Source organism: Aedes albopictus, chromosome 3 (genome assembly GCF_035046485.1).
Source record: "Aedes albopictus strain Foshan chromosome 3, AalbF5, whole genome shotgun sequence".
Lineage (NCBI taxonomy): Eukaryota > Metazoa > Arthropoda > Insecta > Diptera > Culicidae > Aedes > Aedes albopictus.
Window position 1 is genome coordinate 10,674,183 of NC_085138.1, and position 24,103 is coordinate 10,698,285.

The following is a 24,103-nucleotide window of genomic DNA, read 5'->3' on the forward strand; positions in this document are numbered from 1 at the left end:
TAATGAAAGCTGTTATCGTTACACCGTAGACTTTAGGATCTAAACTCAAGAACAGTTTGGATGACCTAGGATACCCCGACTGATCTGATACTGTCTATTGAATTTTCAGAAGACTTACTGGACATGATAGATTACAAATCGTAGCTTTGCATAATGAAAGCATTTACCGTTACACCCATAGACTTAAGAATCTAAACTCAAGAATAGTTTGGATGACCTAGGATGTCCAGAAAAAATATTCCGCATAATATTCTACCGTTTTTATACTATTGAATACCAAAACTACAGAAAAACGTAGAAAAAACTCCAGAATAACGCTTGGAAAAAATCCGGCTTGAGGGTTAAATTCAGGCTGTTTTGGATAAAGCTTCGTTTTTGTCGGCATGTACAGCTGTGCCTAGAACAACTATTTTCCACTGCTGTCGTTTTTTGACCAATTTGTTTCACCCTATGGTTACTATAGTGAACATTTAACCGAAAATATACTGAAATCGAAGAATTTGGTTGGTTTGTGATTTAGGTTATCTTTTTCCCTTGCCGCTTCTTCCGAAATGGTAAGTGTCCATTTTGCCCCGGCAGCAGAAGATATTTCCAAACTTGATTTTTGATATAATAAAGAAGAAAATATAAACATGTTAAGCATGTAGAACAGCAAAACTACTTGCATATGTTCTAGAAATATCAGGTTTTAATCGAACTGCAATAAATTAATCACTAAATCTTATTTTAGATAGTGTGAAAATTATAATTTCCATGCACAAAAAACGGAGGACGCAACTTTTTCGTGCAAAATCAAGTATAATTTTAATTTCAAATGTTTCTTTCCTGAAACTACGTTTTAGACAAATGGACTATATTATCCATTCATTAAAAGTTCAAAAAAGTTCGCATATCTAAAAATATTGAGGGTGTTCATTCTGCCCCGGGTGTCCATATTGCCCCGCCTACCCCTATGTGTTGTGCTGTTAGCAATACTTATTTTTCAGTGAATTCAAAACACAAATTTAATCAGTTTTTTTTTCTCCATTTCTGGTTTAGCCTTTATTTGTTTCTACGCCCATTTCGCAAAGTAGGTATAAACACATTCGATAATGCTGTTTCATTCGTTCCGCGTTTTTTAGCCATTTCATTCTACGCTTCAATACTGCTCATCTCATCAGCTAGTACCTATAACGACCTTGTCAAAGATTTATGACGCTCTTGATAAAGCTGTGGCTAGAAGCTATTTCTTTCAAGCTTCCGGTTGCATCAGTCTAAGAAACTAAAAACAAATCACACAATACATGGCTTGAGATGCAGGCGAAATCATTAATGGTGTCGTCGATGCAGGAGATAAAATTTGACATAAACATAACAAGTATCGTAAAAAAAAACAAATAAAACACTAAGCTAAATAGTAGGAATGTAAATCAGGTATGCCGAAATGCTGAAGCTTCGAAAGCTACTATAATATGTATACTTTTTTTTCTAGGAGGTGATGGACTGTTGATAATACTTCCAAGAGGGATAACTTAAGTGTAGCTTTTTAGTCGTGAAGAGATTACTACATTTTGTTTATGATATAGTGTTGTCTGGAGCTAGGTATTTGATTATGTTTCAGTTTTTGTGCTTGAAATAATTGAAATTTCAGTATTTTTATATCTTCTTGCAACTCTTTTTTTTCATGTATTGCCATCATACTTAACTGCATATATAGTTTTAATTCTTGTGTAAGAGAGCCGGGAAGAATAGACATTGCAACAGATTTGGGTAGACTCTAAAAACCTATGTAGAAATATTCCGATCACTGACTCTTGTGTTGGGTATTGTTATCTTAACTTGGTGGTATCGTTGACAGGGAGATCTGAGAATGCTGACCACGTCGGCTGCCGAACCAGCTCATCTTCCACGTGAGCGTGTTCTGGAGAAGTTTCTCCTCCTCGTAGGACAGCTGAAGCAGCGTTGCCACGGCTTTGACAAGTTGTCGCGCTTCCACCTGTTGGAAAAACAATAGTTGATGATTGCGAAGTTTAAAAACTGTAAGCCACGGACCTCTCGACTAGTGAGAAATTTTATTATCACATGTTTTAAATAGCGAAAATTCACTTCATCCATGACGATCGTCCCACTGCTGGCTTTCTGGGTGCCGTTTTGATCGGCGTGGGGATTAGTGGCGACGCTATTGTTACTAATATGGCTACTATTACTACAGTTGTTACTACTAGCGTGACTAATGGCACCGTTTTGCTGTTTGGGTCCAGCAGGTTCCTGTTTTTCCCTCGAGTTGGCCCGTTCGTAGATGTGATCGGGATATTTGGAATGTGGTGAGAGCGTTGTGGTATTGTTGTTATTATTGTTTATCTCCTCCTGTAGAGTTTTCTTCATGTCGACTAGCCGTTGGTTTAGGATTTTTATGATCTGTTGGTAAGAGGTTACATTTATTTTCTAACTTTTTTGAATGATTTTTAAAATACCTTATTTTTATCGATCAGTTCCGCGTGTAGGCTATCTAGCGAAGCAAGTTTCGCATTTTGTTCGAGATTGGTGCTCATCAACTCGTCGATTTGCTTGCGAAGCTCGTTAACGGTGTTCAATCTGAAATGTTAACAAGTATTCATCATAAGGTATCTAAAACAACTCATGGAATCAAGTTATTACTTTTTATCTAACTCCCTTTGCAGTAGAGTCGCCCTCTCGTGCAGTTCTTGTGATTCTTCCTGTTCTTGTCGAAGCTCCGTTCGCAAAATCTCCTCTTTCTGAGAGATTTCCGCATTTTTCATCAATATCGACAGTTTTTCTTGTTTCTCCCTTAAATTGATACAAATCTCCATTAAAATTGAATAAACACTTTTCATCAATGATGATCGTTCTTACATCGACAGTTGCCCATCCAGTGCACGCACGCTATCCTCCAGTTGCAAGATCTGCGATTTGTACGAGTTCATGGACCGATCGGAGCCTTCCAGTGATTCCAGTAACCTCTGCTCGGTTTCGGTGAGATTGGTTTTGATGTTGTTCATCTCTCCCTGAAGTTGTTCCTGTACAATAGAAAGAATCGTAAACGTTAGATTTCGAACGTCCTGTACTTACTATCATTCTCAGACCGCGCGGCGTTTGAAAAGTGTTGTCTGTTACTTGTAGGCTGACACCTAGTAAGCGCTTGACAAAGCAAATTGTGGTTAGCATTGGACGATTTCTAGTTTTCCAAGTGAAAGTTCCGTTTGTCTATGATATAAATATTTTAACAAAGAAAGAAATATTTTTTTCATAACCTCAATTAGTCACAAGTGACTTGACGGGCTTGGTGGTCTAGTGGCTACCGCTTCTGATTCGTAAGCAGAAGGTCATGGGTTCAATCCCTGGCCCGTCCCTTTTCATCCTACTTTGTATCTTTCTATCCACTTCACAGCACAGTGTATATAACGCCTACAAGTTATGCAACCAAAGCGTGCTGTGCCGCTTGACCTTATTCACCTCATTCACCACACAATCTATCACCTTACGAACACTATAAATAACCCCCTATCCATGGATCGCATCACCGACCCAACGGTGACTCCCAGATCTTCCATCCTTTCCGTCTAACAAATTCCCCAGTCCATGCTGGATGTGGGGATGCAGAGGTGATCTCGGTCTTTAGTAGCAACAACCAGCACACTCTAACATTCCTTTCCCTTCCCAACTGACTATAGGGACGTGGCCGGCGCCGGTATTGATCCAAAATGTATGAGCTGCTAGAATTGCACTTTGAGAATAAGTGGAGTGTCCCAGCCCTTATTCATTTGGATCTCAGTGCAATTGGTACCAGCTCAGATCAATAACGGAGTAGCAACCATTGACATGTATAGTCAGATTTGATCGTTTTTGATCGATCGAACCTCAATTAGTCACAAGTGGATATCGATATCAACTATTTTATTTGCCAAAATTCGTCCAGACTTTGATGTTAGCGCCACGGTTGGCTCTGAAGTCAATAATGTCGTAGAAGTGTCGTCCATCAATCAGAACAATTCTCGGATATTTTTTCAAAACGACGTATTATACACGCAAATCCTATGTTGATACGTCGTTTTGAAAAAGTATCCGAGAATTAGTGATTCCGTCTGCTGTGGTGGAAGCTGGTGCTGTATGGACAAACAAATTCTCGGGAGCGACGAAATAAGTTGCTGCTCCTAGCCTATATGAGCGTTTAAGTCTCCAATGATGATTGGTGGCTAGGGCACCCATAGCAGGTATGTATGTTCTCGTTGGAAGTGCTTGTGGAATGCATCTCCGTCAAATAATTACTCTGTAATTGCATAGGGTGCCGAAGCACTTGGGCCAAAGTCCAAATTAAGTCGTCGAACCACTTGGGCAGTAGCTGGTATTTTAGGCATTTTCCGTTGTAACTCAGTCAATTCCAAACCAATTGACTTAAGTTTTTGTTCGTGGCTAGATACTAAACGTATATCACTGTGTGTGAAAATATATGTCAATTGGTTCAAAATTGACAGAGTTACAGCGCAAAAGTGTCCAAAATAGAAGCCCTACCAAGATAATGCCACTTTCTTATCTTGTGGTAGACACGATGATTCTCTACACCCTAAAATGTCTCTAGAGAAGGCAAAAAACTTGTGTAAAATAATAAATTTCTGATCATCTAGGACATACCATATCCAACCTTTACAACCACTATCGTATCAGATAATGTCTTCCTTCAGCAATTCGTGCTGCCATCTTTCGAGAAATTCCTGCTAGGATTTCTCTGGAGACAAGGATTACTCAAGGAACCCCTCATGGGATTCTTCTTCGGTAATTGTAATTGGAATTCGTCCAGGAACTTCAGCTATGGGATTCCTTAAGCCACGGTTTCCCAATCTTTGTTTCACGACCCCCCAGCTGCTTGAAGGCACGCTGCGATAGTTCTACGAAAAGCGGGGTCACGAAAGCCAAGGCTGGGAAGCTGCCAGTTATTACAATTCCTCCGAAAATCTACTGCAGTGATCCCTTCGGGATTTTGTTTAGGGATCTCTCTAGAGATTACTCCAAGGATTCCTTCAGAAATTTCCGTTGGGATTCTTTCAGGGATTTCCTTAAAAGATTCCTAGATTCCCAAGTAATCAAGCTTAAGAGTGGTTTGTTCATTTGTTGCACAGTATGTTATTACAGGTATACCTTGACTTAGTAGACTCTCGATTTTATGTACATTTTTAAATGGTTAAATTTTTAATATATTCAATCAGTTTAAAACATGCAGTTTGTATTATGATGACTTATAATGCAAGGGTTTTCAGCTCTTTGACACACGGAACACTTCATACCAATAAATTGATTTGTAGAGCACCCATGATAGCACCAACGCATACATCATGATATGCTTAGTTTTAAACATTTACCCTAATCTCATCTTTCTGATTTCATTTTTTATTTATAAACATCTCTCGCTTCGTAGATGATCACGATGAGCGGAGTCCATGGGGTGATTCTCTGACGATATTTTTTTTACAGATCCCTCAGCAATGATAACATTTTTGGCGGATGCATGCAAACTACCCATTCGCTAGACTTTTCCTTAAAGCTTTCAAACAATTTTCTTTCAAGCTTTCTTATGACTTCCTCACCGTTGTTGTTGGTAGATGCCTTATACTATCTTGACGTGTACTCAGCTAATTGACAGGCAGTTTACTGACAAGATGTGTGATAAATTGTTTCTAATGCTTTCATGGTAAAACCAGAGCTGGTTTGTCTAGGTTCACCGAATATAGCACCCTTTTATTGGTACATTGCCATGAATGAATTCCTGGAGGAATCTTTGAAGAAACCGGTTGAGCGATTCCTGAAGGAACTGCTGACACAACTTTTTAAGAATCCATGGAAACCATTGCTGAAATAATTTCTGAAGTAGTTCTAGAAATCAAAGTTGTAAAATGTAACGGAAACGTTAAAATATTCGTGACATTTTCCAATTCTACCACTTCTAATACAAATTTACATCCGTAAACACAAACCTTCAATAATGTTGGTTAGTTATAGTGAAATAACGATATCGATGAACATTTTTTACTGTGGGTAAATAAAAAAAAAGACATTTTACAACTCTGTTAGAAATATTCTAGAAGCCTCTAAAGATATTTCCGAAAGAATTGTTGAAGAAAAATCTGAATAAATTCCTGAAAAAAATCTGAAAAACAGGAATATTTCAGGAACCTAACCTAAGGATAGACAAAATGATCGGGGCAGGCAAAATTTTCACTTTTCAAAAAAATGTCCAATGTAACTTTTTGAAAAGTGCATCAAATATTCTCAAGTAACTCACTGTAAGTCGATCAACTAATTGTGTATCAGTGGTCAAAATTTGGAAAAGATCGGGCTATTCTGCACGAAGTTATAAGTTGTTGTTGTTGTTGGTGTTTGTTTATTACCAGGGATTTTAACATTTTATGGGTCATTTATCCCGTGAAGTTATAAGTATTTTAGAAAAAGGTAAAATTATCCGACAGCCAAATTTGAGCTGTTATACCTCCGGATTCAATGATCAGAATGCAATGAAATTTGGCTGATTTATGACTTATATAAAGAGCTCTGAAAAACTTTCGACTCAACTAGAAATTATTAACAAGAGAAAAAGTTATAGCGATTTCATAAATTTTATGATTTTTTAGTAAATTGGTCTGTTTTTAATATGCATCTCATTACTTTTTCAATGAATTGCCGGCTATGTTATTATTTTCTTTCAAAACATATCTGTATTCAAGACAATTAGAGGGAATTCATGAACTATAATTAGCTTGAATTTTGAAACGATGTTGAAATTTAAGAAAATTTGGCGTTTTATTAGAAAAATAATCTAATTGTTATAATTTTCTTCCGTGGTAAGAACTTTAAGTTAAGTGAAAAGTTTTTCAAAGTTCATTATATAAGTCATGAATGGTCAAAATTTCATTGCATTCGGTTCATTGAATCCGGAGATATAACAGCTCAAAGTTGACTATCGAGTAATTTTACCTAGAATCTTTATAACTTTGTGCAGAATAGATCTTTTCCAAATTTTGTCCACTGATACACAATTAGTTGATCGACTTACAGTGAGTTACTTGAGAATATTTGATGCACTTTTCGAAAAGTTACAGCTATTTAAAAAAACAAATAGAAAAATATCTAGCAGAATTTCTGATAAAATCTCTGTGTTTTTCAGCTTTTCCGTAAGAATCCTTACAAGAATCTCTGAAAGAATCTTTAGGAAAAATTCTGAAGGAATCCTTGGAGGGTTTTGTAAGACTGGATTTCTACTCTATGGAACCATTTCTGGAAGAGAAATGTCTTGAAGGAATGTGAAGAAACTTTGGGGATTGCCGTAATAATTTCTTGTAGAATATCTTAGGTACAGATGATACTCAAAATAACTGGGACAGGTAAAATTTCATTGCATTCAGTTCATTGAATCCGGAGATATAACAGCTCAAAGTTGGCTATCGGACAATTATACCTTTTTCTAAAACCTTTATAGCTTCGTGTAGAATGGCCCGATCTTTTCCAAATTTTAACCACTAATGCACAACTAATTGATGAACTTTCAGTTAAAATTTGAGAATATTTGATGCCCTTTTCGAAAAGTTACAGCTAGTTGAACATTTTTTGAAAAGTGAAAATTTTACCTGTCCCAGTTATTTTGAGTATCCCCTGTAGTTCTTGAAGAAAAAAAAATAAAGGAGTTCTGATATTCTGATGTATTGAATTATTTTCAAAAAAAAAAAAAATGAAAAAATAGAGAAAGTTTACGGAAGGTTTTAAGACGAATGCTTTGAAAAATTTGCGGAGGAATCTCTATAAAAAAAATCAGGAGAAATTCGTAGAGAATTTCTTCAAAAACCCCTGGGAGATTTTTCAGGAACTCGTGAAAGATTTCATAAATAAATCCTAGGATGGATTTCAGCAAGGGTTCATGGAAGAATAACACTAGTTTACAGCATTTTTGAACTCGGTAAGCTGATGATCATTTTTGGTGTAGAATCATGCCCTGAGTTCGAAAACGCGAAGGAAAAAAAATACAGTAAAGCGGAAATTTTTTCGACTTTCCATACAAGGTTGATGATTTGAAATCGATGTTTGTTCTATTTTTAAGCAAAGTCGCTCACTTCACACATCTCATTCTCCGTAATTAATGCTCCGATTGAGCTGAAATTTTTACTGTAACTCGCCTACATATGATATGTCAAATAAACGTCGAGAAAGAATTTTTAAGTTGTTTTTTTCTTATTGAAAAAAATACATTTCTTCAAAAAATTTTGGGAATTTTGCTCAAATTTAAGAAGATCGTCCCTAAAACTCGCCAATATCTTGAATTTTATCAATCTGACGCAAAACCTGTTTTCAGATGATCGAATGGTATTGTATTCAGCTTTTAATTTATGGAAAAAGATTTAAAATTGGTTGAACAAAATGCAAAATATTTGAATTCTAGTAAATTATATATTTTTAAAAGTTGCAAAACTCGATATTGAGCTAAAACTCAAAAACTGTTCTCCTTAAAATTTTTTGAAGGTCGGTTTCGAAATCAGCACTAAATTGTGCTTCAAAAATTTTGGTCGTTGACAGAAGTTCACGACTTTCGTTTTATTTTGTAAACTTGTGTAATCGAAAAATCTTTGGCAGTTTTGTTTTACACAGTAATCCTTGGAGAAATTTGTTACGAAATCTCTGGAGATTTTTCTGAAGAAATTATTAGTTGAATTTATAATAATATCCATGAGAGATTTTCTGAAAGAATCCTTCGAAAAATTAGTTAGGAAACCCTAAGGGAAATTTCTGTAGGAATCCCTGCAGAAAATTTCTGAATGGATCTCACACATCTCACACAAAAGAACCCCTGGAGGAAATTTCGATTATTAAAAATTAGAAGTAAAGCAATTTCTAAAGCAAACTCTGGAGAAAGTTTTGGAATAAATGCTTGGAAGATCGTTTGAGAGAATGCCTAAAGGATTTTTGGGCAAAAATTATAGAAAAGCCTCTGAAGGATTTTCTAAAAAAATCTCTGACGGAATTTCTGCAGAAACTCATACACAACTTTCTTACTCAACTCTTTGTAAAATTTCTGGAGGAATCCCTAGTGGATTTTCAGAAAAAAAAAACAAATGGAAGTTGCTGTGGTGGGAATTTCTTGTTAAATCATTGGACGAATTACCAAAGTAACCACAGTACAAATTTTTGATGGAACTTTAAAACATTTTCTGAAAAACTCTGGAACAATTTTTGAAGGCATCGCTGAAAGTTTTATTAAAGGAATCTCTGGAAAAATTTCTGAATAAATGTCTAAAGGAATTTCTGAAGGAATCTATGAACGAATTTTTGAAAGATTTCCTGGAAGATTTCTGCTCAACTTCCCAGGTTTTTTTTTTAAATGGAGTTATTTTAGAAGTAAGCATGCAAGATACCGCACAGGCATTTGGATTGGTCAATTCGGCTTTCTCATTGGGGTGAAGTAACCTGGGGCGAAGCTACGAAGCTGTGGAGAAGAATGAGACGGGGAGACAGCGAAGATGAAAGGATGACAGGGAGTGGGTGGTAAATTGTGAAAGAAGAGTGTCAGTTGTGGGAACAAGGATAGTCCAAGTTAGCCGTTCGAAACAGAATTGGTATTGAAGAGGACCCAGCACTCTGCGAAGCGCCAGCCGCGGAATGCTGAAGTACCCAAGCGAAGATCCACGCCGGACCCAACCACCCGACGAAACACCGACTAGAACACTGCCTGATCGGGACCCTTCCAGGCAGTGGGACGCCCACGTGCTCGTAGGTTCCGCAGAACGTTAAACGGGGTCCTTCCCGGCCAATGAGAGCCTTCGTGGCCAACCCAAGACCCCGCAGAACCCATCCGCCCAGTGAAACACCACCCGGGTTACTTTCAGGCAGTGGGGAGGTCACATACCCAACCGTAGGCACCGCTGAACGCTCTTCCATCCGGGCACATTCAGGCAGTGGGAAGCCCACGTGCTCACCAATAGGCCAAACGAAATGCCAACCGGGACTCAGTCAAGCCGCGGAAATCCAAGAGCCCAATCTCAGGACCACTCAGGCCCGAGTGCCCATCGGAAAACCGACCGGGACTTCACCCGGCCGCGGGAAGTTCTAAGGCCCACTGACCTTCGCGTGTCCACTCATGCCGTCCGGACCAAGCCGTTCAGAGCAGCTCCAACCGTGGCTCATCCAGGGCGCGTTCCCAAATCTATTTCGGACTCAGTCACATAGTAACCGTCGGCCAAGACCCATTCAGGTCGTATCCAATTATAGCTTTTTCCAAGTCCAAGCTGTCGGTTGTGGCCTATCCAGACCACAGTCGGTGCTCTATCTAGACTAACTCTACACCGCCCGGGTCAAACCGTCCAATCAATCGCCATTCGGCTCTTCACGGCACTGCGTCAATCGTTTGAAGTTTAGGTAGCCACTGCAGTCGTTCGGTTTTGGAAAGATCCGGCAGAGAAATAGATGGCCATGGTTGAGCTACCCCTGGCGGACGCTAACAAGTCCGATAACATATTATGGTAGCTCAAGTTGAGCTTGTTGGTAGCCTACCGACGGTAGGTAACAGGCTGAACATGAACCGCTGTGATGCAGCCCAGCGGCTGTTGTGTCAGGGAGTCACTGAGTGGTTAACGGATATCGCTATCGAAGCGGATCTATACCGAGTACCCGCCGGTAACGGTAACTGAGTCGCAAATGGGCCTAAAATGGTAGCGATTTGGAGTGCAGGAGCTGGCGTCTAAGTACATCCTACGAGGGCTTCGTGGACGCCAATGTCAACGGGGTGTTCTTTTCTAGCTGCTCTATGCGCCTGCGCAGTGATCGATCGAACAGTTGACGCAGATGCTGGACTTTTTGACGGCCATGCAGACAGGACAAAGGCCGTTTGTAATAGCGGGTGAAACTAGATGTCAACGAACTGGAAGGTAAATGATGCCTACATTCATATCGACCGCCTGGCGATTTGCTACAGTATTGCTGTGTGCATTCAAAACGCGGGAACACCAAATGCGGTAAGATTTTCTAACAAGTAACCCGATGTCAGTAGGAGTTTTTGAATCCTAGTTGGCGGTGATATTGTTTATTGTTGCTAAGTTGCCTTTAGTAAAACTGTGTTACCACGATTGAAGCGCTTTTAAGTAACGCTTGTATCTTAAAAGCACACAGCAATATCGACTACAATAGCAGCAGACAGTGAACGGAGTCAGGGATAGCTAGGCCAAGACCAAGCACTCTTCGTAAGGAAAAAACTTCAACTACAAGGTAATGCTCCTTTGTGGCCAAAACTTACTCGGTCTAAGCATAACGCCTCCGTGGCAAAACGCCTTCACGCGATGGGGGTTTCCGTTCAATACAAGCAAGTTTGTTCAAGTGCCTGCTCACTAGTGTGGTCATCGGAACCATTTTCTCAGATCAAAGCTTTTTTGGTTCCGCTTCGGGTCCTGAGTGTCTGTGCAAAATTTGAGCACGATCGGTTGCGTCTACACTTTGCGCATTGCAATTGAAATTTGTATGGGATTTTGTATGGGAAAACATACTTTTTTGAATTTTTATCATAAGTTGAAAAAGTTTGTCTAAAATTTTTAACCAATACTGTAAAATGATATCCTAGAATGTTCTGAATATCTTTGTTGAAGACCGCAAAGCGATCCGATGTTTGTGAAAATAGTTATTATAGCCAAAGAACCGCATGCATGTGTTTATGTTTTAACATGTAAAGGAATAACAATAGCAACAAAATCATGCTGTTTCGCCAACCAATGCCAACGCTATAACTTTTTTCATAAGCATCAGATCACTTCGTGGTCTTTGACAAAGTTTTTCAGGACACCCTAGGCTAAGTTTTCACTTTATCGGTTACATGGTTTTAGAAAAATTCGAGCTTGTTAAATATGAGAGAAATGCAAAACTTCAAACGCGATGCGCAAAACGTAGACATAATCGATCGTGCCCAAATTTTGCACACTTATTTGGGCCCTGAAATGGGATCAAAAAAGCTGTGATCTGATGGGATAGCATTGAATTTTTATTTTTCCATATAAACGATGACCCACTCTACTGCTCACTCCCTGATAATATTTAACGGACGAGAGAACATGGTTTGCAGCCCAAGAGAGATATAGAGAGAGAGCGCGCGCGTGGTGAAACATTTCAAAGCTAAACTGTTCCACAGGTTTCACATCTAGTTGGATTTGACAGACACGCTGACTGTGCGATGTTTTATTATTTACAACTAAATCTTATCTGTTTTGTTTTGATTTTCACCGTTTGTTGATGGTTAATGTTTGAAAGCGAAAGTAAGAGTAATTGCGCAAACCAACAGAAGAGAGGGTGCAGGAAGTAAGGAAACAAAAATAAAACAAGATGTGTCGAAATAAATGCAAAATATATTTTTATTAAGTTGTACTTGTTGTCATACTTTGTTTTGGTAACATTTGTGATGTAACTTAAATGTAAGAAATGAAAGAAACTTTAACAATTGTTAGTAGATACGCCTCCAGAACCACGTTTCACTAAAGGAACTCTGTTTCACTAGGTCTTATTCACAGCGGTCGATAAATTATAAGTACGATTTCGGTTTCGAAACGAAAGGCAAAACTGAAGCATAGAAAGTCCCAACCAAAGGCACAACACTGATAAGAGTAACCGTAATGTGCAGCTAACCAGAACACACCATACTGATAAGGTAAATTAAGCGTTTAATTTTTCCGACTAGGACGCGCGTCTGTGTGTGTTTTGTTAGTGACCTGTTTGACTCCAGATTAGGCTCTATACCTGTTTCCCAGTTTTGTTTTGTGTTTGTGTATGTGTGATAAAGTTGATATCGTGTCACTTGTTGTGTTTACTTACGAGCTTGCAGTTCATGAACGTCACTTCCTCTTCATGCTGCTCCCGGGCCTCCCTCAGAGCGGAATTCAGCTCGTCGATTTCTTCGCTCATTAATGTAATCTAAAACGAAAATCATGTAAGCATTCAAAAAGCGCTGGAAAACGTGGTTCAACTGTGTTTGTCGCTCACCTTATTGTCCCTTTGGGTGACTTCGTTTCGAGTCTTTTCCAGCTCAAACTCCAGTTGTTTGACTTTTTCGATGAGATCGTCTTTGAGCTTGAGAGCACTATGTCTTTCGCGGGTTTCTTCGGCGACCTGTCGGGAGAGTCGATTGACTTGCGTTTCCAGGGCCAGGTTCCGACCGCTCCAGGTGCTCTTGATGTCCGACAGGTGCAGATGGGTTGCTTCGAGGCGTTGTTCGAGCAACTTTCGCTCCTGCAGCAGGGCGCGGAACTTGTCATCGGTGGTCCCGGTTGTGAGCGATGCGCGGCTTTCCTCTAAGACTTGAATACGGCTTTTAAGGTGTCGGTTCTCCTCTTCGACGGTTGCCAGCGTCGATCGGAGGTTATTCTTTTCGATGCTGGTTGAGTGCCGAATGTTTTCGAGCTCGTCCTAAAATAAAAAAAATATTAGGAAAATATTTCAAGCTCGATATTTTCATGTAATGTCGTTATAGTTTTGTATAGCGGATTAGAAATCTCCTCTGATCAAAGGTGTTATCTTTGAAGGAGGGCAGATATCACCCATGATCTTGAATTAAAGAACAGAACAAATTGATACAATTTTCCCATCTGGATATAAGTTGCTGTCATGAATACATGATTAATGCAAATCTGGGTATCTGTACAGTCAGGTTTTTTCTACGCGGTACGTAAAAAAAACTCAGTTCAAAATTTAAAAAAAACGCGTAAAAAAAGTCTCACCATTTCTCGACGAATCATGCGAAAATAAGACGATGAAATTTTTTTTTTGTATGGAGTTTTCATTTACGCGGCCGCGTAAATCAAAACCGCGTAAAAAAGACCTGACTGTATAGTTCAATCGCAGATAAAGGATACTGTTTCATCAAATTGTTTTACTTGTATCAGATGCTTGAATTGAACCCTTCCTTTCATATGATGGATTCTAGGTTGGATTATTATATTTTAACTTGAATCTAAAGGATTTTTCTATTGTAGATATACAAAACTTGTATATCTAGACAACACATTATAATTAAGTACACCTCTTTGTATACCCGCGATGGAAAGTTCCCTGATAACCTATTTGCACGCATAATGAAGTTTATGATCGTGTATACGTACTTTTATGCGGTAAAATTACATCGCATAAGATGCAGTGAAAGTGCCTTATGCATACACAATTGGAGGCGATATACGTACTTTGGCTGGGCAATTATAACGCTGTATGATTTAAAGTGTTATGTTATGTGGAGTACGGTATGCCCTATAGCGACAAAATGTAGCGTCTTATTTTTTTCGATTTCATTCCATGGTTTTCGATGATGATTCAAAACTCTTTTTTGCAACTTCTCATCGTAATAGGCCATTTTACCTCACGCAAATCTGCCAGGAAAAGGCCTACTTTCCCACACCAAATTAACAGTGCTGTAATGGTTCATTACAGCACTGATTTGCGTTGCGTAATGAACCATTACAGCACTGTTTTCAGTTTTGATCAACTTATTGATGCTTTCTGGACGCAGGTTTGAAAAATTGTGACAACTGTACTGTATAACCTGCTATGATCAGATTTCCTTAATCATGGCTATGAACATCAGTGTGCAGTCTGATGAAACAGTTTTGTTAAAAACTATCCTCAAGTGGTAATTTATGAAGCTGCAAAAAACGTTGTACGAAACTCTGTGCAGAACTCGATTTTTACAGCACTCGTCGTAATTATCCAACTCGGCAAGCCTCGTTGGATAAATGTACGACTCGTGCTGTAAAAATCTTCATTCTGCACCTTGTTGCGTAAACTACTATTTCAATCTTCTTGACGTTTCAACCTACTTTATTGGTTTCGGTAAACTTTAAGAGATTCCGCCGGACGTTAGGTTTCAAGGCGGCACACCTTATTCTAACTAATTCTAACTCACTACCCACGTCACTACTTCTCTCCGGCTTGCGCTATCCATTGTTGATTAATGACATTGTAACCATAATATTGGCTGTTTACTTTCTTATAACTTTTAGGTACTGCATCTGCAGTCCAACAGCACCCCTTCCATTGTTATCCATCCGTATCAAATCGCATTTTATCAACACTGCGTTAAAGGTTAAAATAAACCCGTAATTTATTTTTACATTTATGCGATTTCATTCGGATACCAATGTAAGTTAAACTGGCATAATAAGAGAAGTACCGAGCAAAGTCGTATAATCGCATTAATGCGACTTCATTTGACACTTTGCAAATTTGCTCTCACACTTATGAGCAGCGCTGCTATTGGTCAGTCATGGCCTTCCCATGACGATGCAAGTAGGCCCTTTTATCGTCACAAGATGAAACGAGCACTCGCGCACTTCGTCATGTCATTTCGCAATTCTTTATTACACAAACGAACCTAACTTTAAAATGACTGACAACTCTCAGGTAATTTTGACAAATGTAACATGCACATGAAAAGAACGGCAACAAGATTGATGTGTATGGTCTGTTAAAATTACCTGATAAGCGTCAAACATTTTCATGGCTAGCTTTGTTGGTGTAATGAAGAATGATCAAGTGTCGTGATGGAAACTTCCTTAATTGTTTCGAAATTAAAATTTTCACCTGGTCCAATCTAATTTAGGCTAGTCGTTGTATTTAACAGATAGAGAGGATATATATTTATGATTTGAAGGACTCAAACAACAACACGCTCCGCCATGACTGAAAAATGAGCGAACATTGTGAGACTCTCTTCGAAACCGTCTCCCGATTCAATAACATTGAGAGAGGCACTTTTGAAAAAATCGCATGTCGTCTCGTGTTGACACTGACGCTTTTCAAGCCTGCTACCGAGTATGTTAAATGCATCACAATAAAACTTCAGAATATCTATTACTACGATGTAGTCATGCTTTATAAATATTAATTCTTGCATTACCAGATACATCGCAATAAGTTCTAAAAAATAACAACACATGCAATGAAAATTGCTTTTTCGCCGTACATATATACGACAGTAACTTAGAACTGTACTTAATACGATCAACTGCGTTCATCCTTATGCGATTCCTGGTTGCTCAGTTGTGCTTTTGATAGAAAAGACGGAACGATCGTCAGTTGGCAATACGAAGCGAAGTTTAATGATTACAAAGGTAATACTTATACAACGATATAAAAATCAATGTTAAAACTCCTCCTGTCAATTTGTTGAAACCATTTAACTAAAACTTCTCTAAAGGAGTTTCATGAAGAAGCTTCAATTTGTTTCTTATCCTTTACAGAACCATTTCTACACCTAACGTTCTGGCTACAAGAATGGAGCTTTTTTGTGTATACTGAAAAGCTATATCATGGGGTTAGCCTGGTGATTATGGCTATGGATTCGCTGATTGCTGTATTACTGATGCCCAGGGAGTCGATGAAAATTTTCCCGACTGGAACGGGAATCGAACCCGCCGTCCCCGGATTGGCGATCCATAACTGGAGACCCTTTGCTTTCTGCCTTGTGTAAACTTTGTAAGGGTCATATTAGAGTATGTGGTTATGCTCCTGTTGCGTGGCGCTAGCGTTCCATCACTTACATTGTTGTGTTGTCATTTTTGTTTCCAGTATTCGCCGTTTTTGGCCGTTTGGCGCTCGTGTCTTACACACGATTTCAACGTATTTTTGTTCGAGCTTAAATGTCTGTTCTCTGTGCTTAAATCCTTTACACACGATTTCGACTCATTTTTGTTCGAGCTTAAACGTCTGCTCTCTGTGGCTAAAGATTGAATAAAATCACCAAAACTAGATGTTTAGGAGCTGAATAAAGGATTGTACCTCTTGTGATCAGCTGTTGTTCAAATGAAGGCTGATTTAAAATAGTTGGAGAAACGTTTGTACAACGTCAAATTGTTACCTGGGAGAATTCGTAAAAGTCTTGCCCCTTTAATAAAGAGAGTGTTATCAATTTGCTTACACCATTTAACTAAAACTTCTTTAGAGTTTCAAGAGAAGCCCATTGTTGCTTTCGAAAGTGGTTCGGATTGGTGCAGGCGTTCCGGAGTTATGGCCATTAAGGTGATCTGGACTAACACCGATGGAAGTGGCCAAATGTAAAGCTACACAAATCCTATCAAGCGATATTTCTGTAATCTTGCTTATCGCCAATTTGTGTACATACCAAATATTGATTGATTGATTGATTGAGGGTTTCAGCAAAATTTTGCTGAATTTTGCCGAGCAGAAGGTTTCAGCAAAAAATTTACTGAAATTCAGCAATAAATGCTGATTTGTTCAGTAAACTGCTGATCATCAGTAAAGTTTTGCTGAAATTCAGCCAACTTGGCTGAAAGTTCAGCAAATTTTTTTACTAAACCCTACAGCTCGACAAAATTCAGCAAAATTTTGCTGAAAGCGTTTATTGTGTAATCTTGCTCATGGTTGATGAATTTTGTTCTTAGTTAAAATAAATGGTTACCAGAAAATCCATGGCGGTCTAAATTTCATGATGGTCGACCAAAATTCAATATGACGACTGTGTTATTGAGTTTTGAGCTGCAAAATTATACAGCATGGGTATACCAAGATGGTGGTCGAAAATTCAAAATAGTGGCTGTTTTATTCAGATTTGTAATGCAATATAAGTACCGTCGTTGAGGGTGGCAATGGGTCAGAGGGGCGAGATTGGGTCAAAACATTGTCTGGAATATTTCATAAAATATTGCGAATATCGAAACAAAAAAAAATGGTGGCATCTTTGCAGTTGCCAGCAGTTGCTGTCAAGAATTTAGGTTTCTAGAGCAATTAGTTATTTTTTGATAAATCATCGAAAAAAGCTTAAAAATAAGGATTTTTTAAAATGCAATGATTGAAGACTCGATGAAAAATCACACTTTTAGGTGGATTTAAGAATCTCACAGTTGATATATTAACTTTGACCAGAACTTTATTATCTTGCTTTGTTGTCAATGCGGAACAAATTTATTTCCCTTGACCCATTCTCACCCTTTCAAAGGGATGAGATTGGGTAATTTTTCATACACTTGTAGTTTTAAGGAAAATTGAAGAACTTCAAAAAGTTTTTCATCATTTATGCATGCATTATCAAAGATCACATTCCAGTGTGCGATGAACTTTTTCACGCAAAAAAGCAAAATTTATTGAATATTGAATGTGGAAATATGCGTTTTTGACCCATTCTCACCCCCCAACGACGGTATATTTGGTATAAGAAAATTTGTCGGAGTCCGACAGTTGTGTCTAGAAAATCCAATATGGTGGCCCAAATTCCAAGATGGCGGACTAAAATTTAACTTTTCCCTTCGGATCGGACCTGGTGTGATGGTTAGAACACTTGACTATCACGCCGAGGACCTGGGATAGAATCCCACTACCGACAAACTCACAAAATGTGAGTTCTTCCTTCGGAAGGGAAGTAAAGGGTGAACTAGCCTAGGGCTAAAAATCTCGTTAATACAGATAAAAAAAAAGATTTTTTCTTCATTTGTCGTGACGTCCCAACTGGGACAAAATCTCTTTCTCGGCTTAGTGTTCTAAGAGCACATTCACAGTTATTCACTGAGAGCACAGACAAACAGACGTCTCACTCTACTCACTTTCCATCGTTTCCGTTTTTACCAGACTCTTTAAACATTCTGTAGTTCACAAATCTCTCGTTCATGGCGCCCGCATCGTTTTTGCTCCTGTTTGACGTTTGCTCACTACCGCCATCTACTCAGAGTAGACATGCGAAACATAGCGTAATTAGCATTGGGCGGTTATACTTTTGTGACGATGATTTTAATCGCACTTTGTTCCAAGTGATACGTCTGTTTGTCTGTGCTGAGAGCTTCCACTGCCTATGATTATTTTGCGTCTGTTTATCGTGTGGCAGGCACGAAAGTACTCTTTGCCCAAGAAAGTCAACGAAAATTTCCAATTTGACGTTACTGAAGCTTCATCTATATGGGCCAAAAAATCCAAAATGGCGACCAAAATTAAAAATGGCGGCTGTTTTATGTAAGTGTGAGCTTTAAAACTGTACAACATTACAAATAATGACCAGTAAGATGGTGTGGTGCAAAATCCAAGGTGGCGGACTTAAATTCAAGATGGCGGCTGTTATATTGAGTTTTGAGATCCAAAGCTATGCAGTATGAGTATAGAGTTTAGGAAAGTTATTAAGAGTAAATAATAAATGTCAGAAATCCAATATGGCGATTCGAACTACAAGTGGGAGAACCAATGTCAAGATGGCGGTTGTTTCATCGATTCCTGAGCTCTAAACCTATGCAATATGGGTTTATTTGGTATGTGAAAGACGTTTATAGCCCAGAAGAGGTAAAGTCCAATATGGCGGCCAACAATTCAACACGATTCAACTATTTCACGAAGCTAAGGCAATGTGGGTATATTTGGTATGGTTATGTCCGAAGTCTAAAAAATGGTAACCAGACATTCTGAGATGCCCATCACAAGTTCAAGATGGTAGTCTACAGCTCAACATGGCGGCTGTTTGATGGAGTTTTGTGCTTTAAAACTATTCAATATGATTCTATTGGCATGGAGGTGATGCGCATATTTGGCGTGATTTTTCAAAAAAAAAAACCTCTACATGTTTATTAAAAAAAATATTAAACAACCGTGCCAAATAACTAAGAATCGGTTGAAAACTTCAAAAGTAAAATTATCTGTCTCATCTTTTTGAGACGTTTACGTCACTTCTAAATCTCACAATTTTTGGGGCAAAACACAATTGAAATCTGATATGTCCGGTAACTTCCGGAATGAAAATGTTTTTCTTGTAGTTCTTAAGTAGTAGTTGCTTTATTGGAAGCCAAAGTGCACAGTGCTTCTTCTAGTGTTTCTCCCCCTGAGCAAATCTTGCGGAGGCTTCTCTTCAAAGTATCCACAAATCTTTCAGCTAGTCCATTTGATTGCGGGTGATATGGAGCGATGCGAATGTGATGGATTCCTTGACTGGTGCAGAAAGTTTGAAATTCGTGACTTGAAAATTGGGTTCCGTTGTCTGACACGAGTACCTCTGGAACACCGAATGTAGCGAAGGTTTGATTCAGTAATTTGATTGTTGCTCTTGATGTCGTTGACTTGGTTACATGAACTTCTGGCCACTTGGAGTAGGGATCTGCTATCACGAGGAAATAGACTCCATCCACTGGACCAGCGTAATCGATGTGAATCCTCGACCAGGGTCTTGAAGGTACAGGCCAGGATTCCAATGTTGTCTTTGTAGGAGCCTTTCCTGCCGTTGCACACGGTGTACAGCGCTTGACGTAGTCCTCAATTTCTTGATCGAGAGGTCCACGTACCGGCTGTACCACTTGTCAAAAGTAATTCCATTTTCCGGATCGAAAGAAAACTCACTGATGTTCGTAGCCAAGGCTTCTAGGGTTTGCTCCGGGTTACTGGGTGTTGGTTGCGCCAGCTTCTGTAGGAGTTCCGCCATCTGAAGTATTGCTTGCTGAAGGTCTGCCATTGCTTCGGGTTCTTGAAATCTCGTCGCCAAATTGATATGTCCGGTAACTTCCGGAATGAAAATGTTTTTCTTGTAGTTCTTAAGTAGTAGTTGCTTTATTGGAAGCCAAACTTAGAATGAATCAACCAGTGCAGATTCCTCTGCTTATATAGTGGAGCAAAGGCTGCTATGATGATTAATTCGTGTTTAGAGTATTATTCAGTTGACGTGTAAATCCATTGATTGCTGTGATCCAACAAAATCAAAATCAGGTAGCTCACAGCACAGAAGAGCCAGTCAGGGTAATTTTTGCTTGCGCTGAAGTGACTGTGACTTGCGTCTAGATGTGAGTTACTCGGGTAATTTTAGATATATCGTAAAAATCATAATTAATACTAGTGATCATGAAAAATCCAAAGTCGAAAATTGATAATATGCTTGCAATTCAAAACATACGGAAATACTTCATTTTCAAAATATTTCCGATCTTCAACTGGAAAACCTTGAACAAACCTCCAAGTAGTACTACTAATTTGGTTGAAAATATAAAGAAGTAGTTTAAAGTCGTGTGCGTGACTCTTACTTTTGAAGAATATACATGCACAGAAATAATCACGCCAATTGAATTAAATTTCATCATCAACCATCTACTCAAAGAACGCAAAACTTAATTAAAATGGGAAACAGATTCTATTAATCTCTTAGCTGTAATGAATAGCACAGTATCAATTGCAAAATGGTTTGTATCACTATATCGTTGGACTCATCGCATGCCATCAGTGTACATAATAAATTACATGGATGCTAATATACTTTTCTGTTTGATCTCTATGAGACTCGAAATTGAATCGTTCAATGCAGACCGTAGTATTCTGTCATATAAACAGCTTTCAAACTACATATTTAAATGCAGAACCCGAAATTCCAAAACGTCTGATTTTTTGGAACAATAAGGGCCGAAAAATGTTTCATGGTATCATTGTGTATCATTCAATAAAGACGGTATGAACTTAGGGTGGCTGTACCAATTATGGAACTACCTAAGGAAAACTATTTGTTCAAAAATAACGAGATGACCAACGAATGTCATCAATATGTTAAAAGCTAGATTAGTTTCCATACTTTACAGGAAAAATATTAAAACGGATCTAAAACTACTTTTAGTATTTATTACAGCGTGTGCCAATGATAGGAACCCTGTACCAGTTATGGTTACATTTTTTAACTTCGGTTCCTTTTCGCACTATTTGCATGCATTCCTTATGTGGCTAGCCATAATTGGTACACTATGGCGAAAAAGGGTACAAGGAAGCCGAAATTTTAAGGAAAATGATTTTTGTCTACCGTAATTTGAGCAAAATGTTAAGTTTAAATGAGTGCAACCATCTTTTGTGAGCTTGATCTGTTGTTCACAAAATTTGTCTTTTTGATTTACATCGTTGAAGGGTATCAGTAGGTCGGCTCCAGAGGCACGTTCTCCTCCATAAATCCATCGTTGAAGGGTGAAAATCAACTATGGCGAGTAATTGGTACTATAGCCATAATTGGAACACTTACCCTAGTATGTATTCTAAAATAACATATCACCTGTAAATCCTCGATCATCGGTTCAATCCCTCGCACCCGTCCGAGCTCTTGCTTCAAGCTTTCCACCTGCTGCTCGGCCGCCTTCTGGTGCGATATCCGATCGACCGCTTCCTGTTCTCTGAACAACAGCATACTTTTCAGCTTCGAGATCTCCTGCTGCTGCAGGTTCTGGATCTTGTCCTGCTCTTCACAGAGCAAGTCCTTCTGCACCTGCGCCACCTTCATCGACTCCTCCAGCAGCTTGTTAGCCTCTTCCAGCCGGATCTTCTCTTCCTCGTACGAGCGCATCTGCTCTTTCAGTTCGTTGCATTGAACGGCCAGCTCCTGCAACTGAATCCTTGTCGCACTGAGTTCAGCATCCTTCTGCTCCAGCAGACTCAACTCATCCATCGATGCCATGCTGGTCAACGATTCTCCCCGGCTCCTCCGGAACCGCTGACCGGACACCATCGACATGTTGTCCACCTGCGAGCTCCTCGGTGGCAATGAACTAACATCGCTTCCGGTCTCCTCCTTGATCTTGTTCTTCAACGAAGCGAACATGATCGCTTACAACCCTTTATAGAACCCTCGGGGAAGCTGCTTCCTCAAACGCTCTCACAGTCGCCCTCCAAATTGCCACTGCGTTCGATCGATCGACGACGGCGAAGGCTATTGCAAAACATTATTCAACTCATCCACCGAAGTAAAAGTGCAACCTTCAATGGATCGCTTTGTACCGAGACCGAGCGCGTTTCGCAAATCGACAGCTGCTTCAAGGCCCGTCCTGTTTGCTCGAATTCCGCCGACGAACTACGTTCTACAACTTCACACCACACTAATCACTCCGAGCACAATAGAACCATTCTATGAATGGTAAATTCGAACTTTTTCCCTCGCTGATAAGAACAACCTGTTTTCGGTCACACTTGATCGTGTTGAAGGTGCGCTCGTCATACACACAATCGATGGGAATGAAAAAACCAAAGCAAAGGGACTTTTTTTTCGCCGTGGAGAAACACAATGTTGTAATCCTACGGAATGGCACAAACGGGAATTGGAATAGCTTTTCACTACTACGGGTCGACGACGACCACAGCACAAATGACTAGAAATGGATGCTGTGCAACTGCACTATACACGTAAATTAAACAATTATAATACTTTTTTTCGTCGGCTTATAGTAGAAGAACACGACCGAACGGATGATGAATTTTCATATGGATGAAAGGCCACTTTTTGACGTTTTGGTTGTTGTGGGGTGATGGTGATGATGGGGTTGCATGGTTGACAGTTCTTCTCTTTAGCTCTTTCTGTGTGATGGTTGCTGTTAGGGGAGTGTTGGAGAGGGTGATGTGCCGGGTTGTGACGTGCGATGAATCGACGTTTGCGAAATCTTTCAGTTGGAATTCCTTGTTTGTTGGTTTTGGTTTACGAGTATGAAATGTAGATGGCACTTCGTTGCAGAGAAAGTCTAATAAGAAGTAAAACATTCGATACAAACGTCTTATTGGAATATAGCATGAAAATGAGAAGAAATTTATTGTAACTTAATGTAATATTTTGTTTCATTTACTTTTAACAAAAAAAGAAGTCTGACTACTCGGGTTTTAAAAGCTTTTAACAGAAAATAATCATAGTTGCTTTAATGGAAGATGTTGTTATTTTTAATTGAGCGCCATTCAAAAAGATTGATCCCAAACAGTGGGAACGGTTATTTAAATTTGTTATAACTCGGCCATTTCTCATCCGATTTGTCAAATTTTGTAATCAATCAATTTTCCCAGCTATCCAGATGAATATTTAATGTTGAATATTGACGGTTGGCGACCAAAAAATAGGAATGATTTCAGCAGTTGTTTAAAATTACAAGCTTACATGCGCATCAAATGATTGTAATTGATTCAAATCACATTTACACATTGGAAAATAAATGGACACTGATTTTTCATTTGGGCCTAACTGACATTTTTCAGTTCTCTTCATCGATCCTGTCTTTGTGTTATCACAGAATGTGTATTGAGTTTTCCAAAGATTTTTTGGTTGAAATGCGAAGAAGACGACTACATGTTGCTATAGAAACAAAAAGAATAATGGTTTTGTTTGTTTTGTTCAAGTTATAACCGA

General features: G+C 38.9%; 1 protein-coding gene across 1 annotated transcript; it reads right to left on the minus strand.

The window, feature by feature from the left end:
• Positions 1–1,003: 1,003 nt before the first annotated feature.
• Positions 1,004–23,252, minus strand: LOC109421757 (golgin subfamily A member 1). Its single transcript, XM_062860653.1, has 8 exons — positions 21,998–23,252; positions 12,991–13,413; positions 12,823–12,921; positions 2,854–3,017; positions 2,638–2,787; positions 2,454–2,574; positions 2,032–2,397; positions 1,004–1,975 (listed from the first exon to the last, which is right to left on the minus strand). The coding sequence occupies exons 1-8, from the start codon at positions 22,538–22,540 to the stop codon at positions 1,814–1,816; spliced, it is 2,028 nt and encodes a 675-aa protein (XP_062716637.1). The 5' UTR covers positions 22,541–23,252; the 3' UTR covers positions 1,004–1,813.
• Between the last annotated feature and the right edge of the window lie 851 nt (positions 23,253–24,103).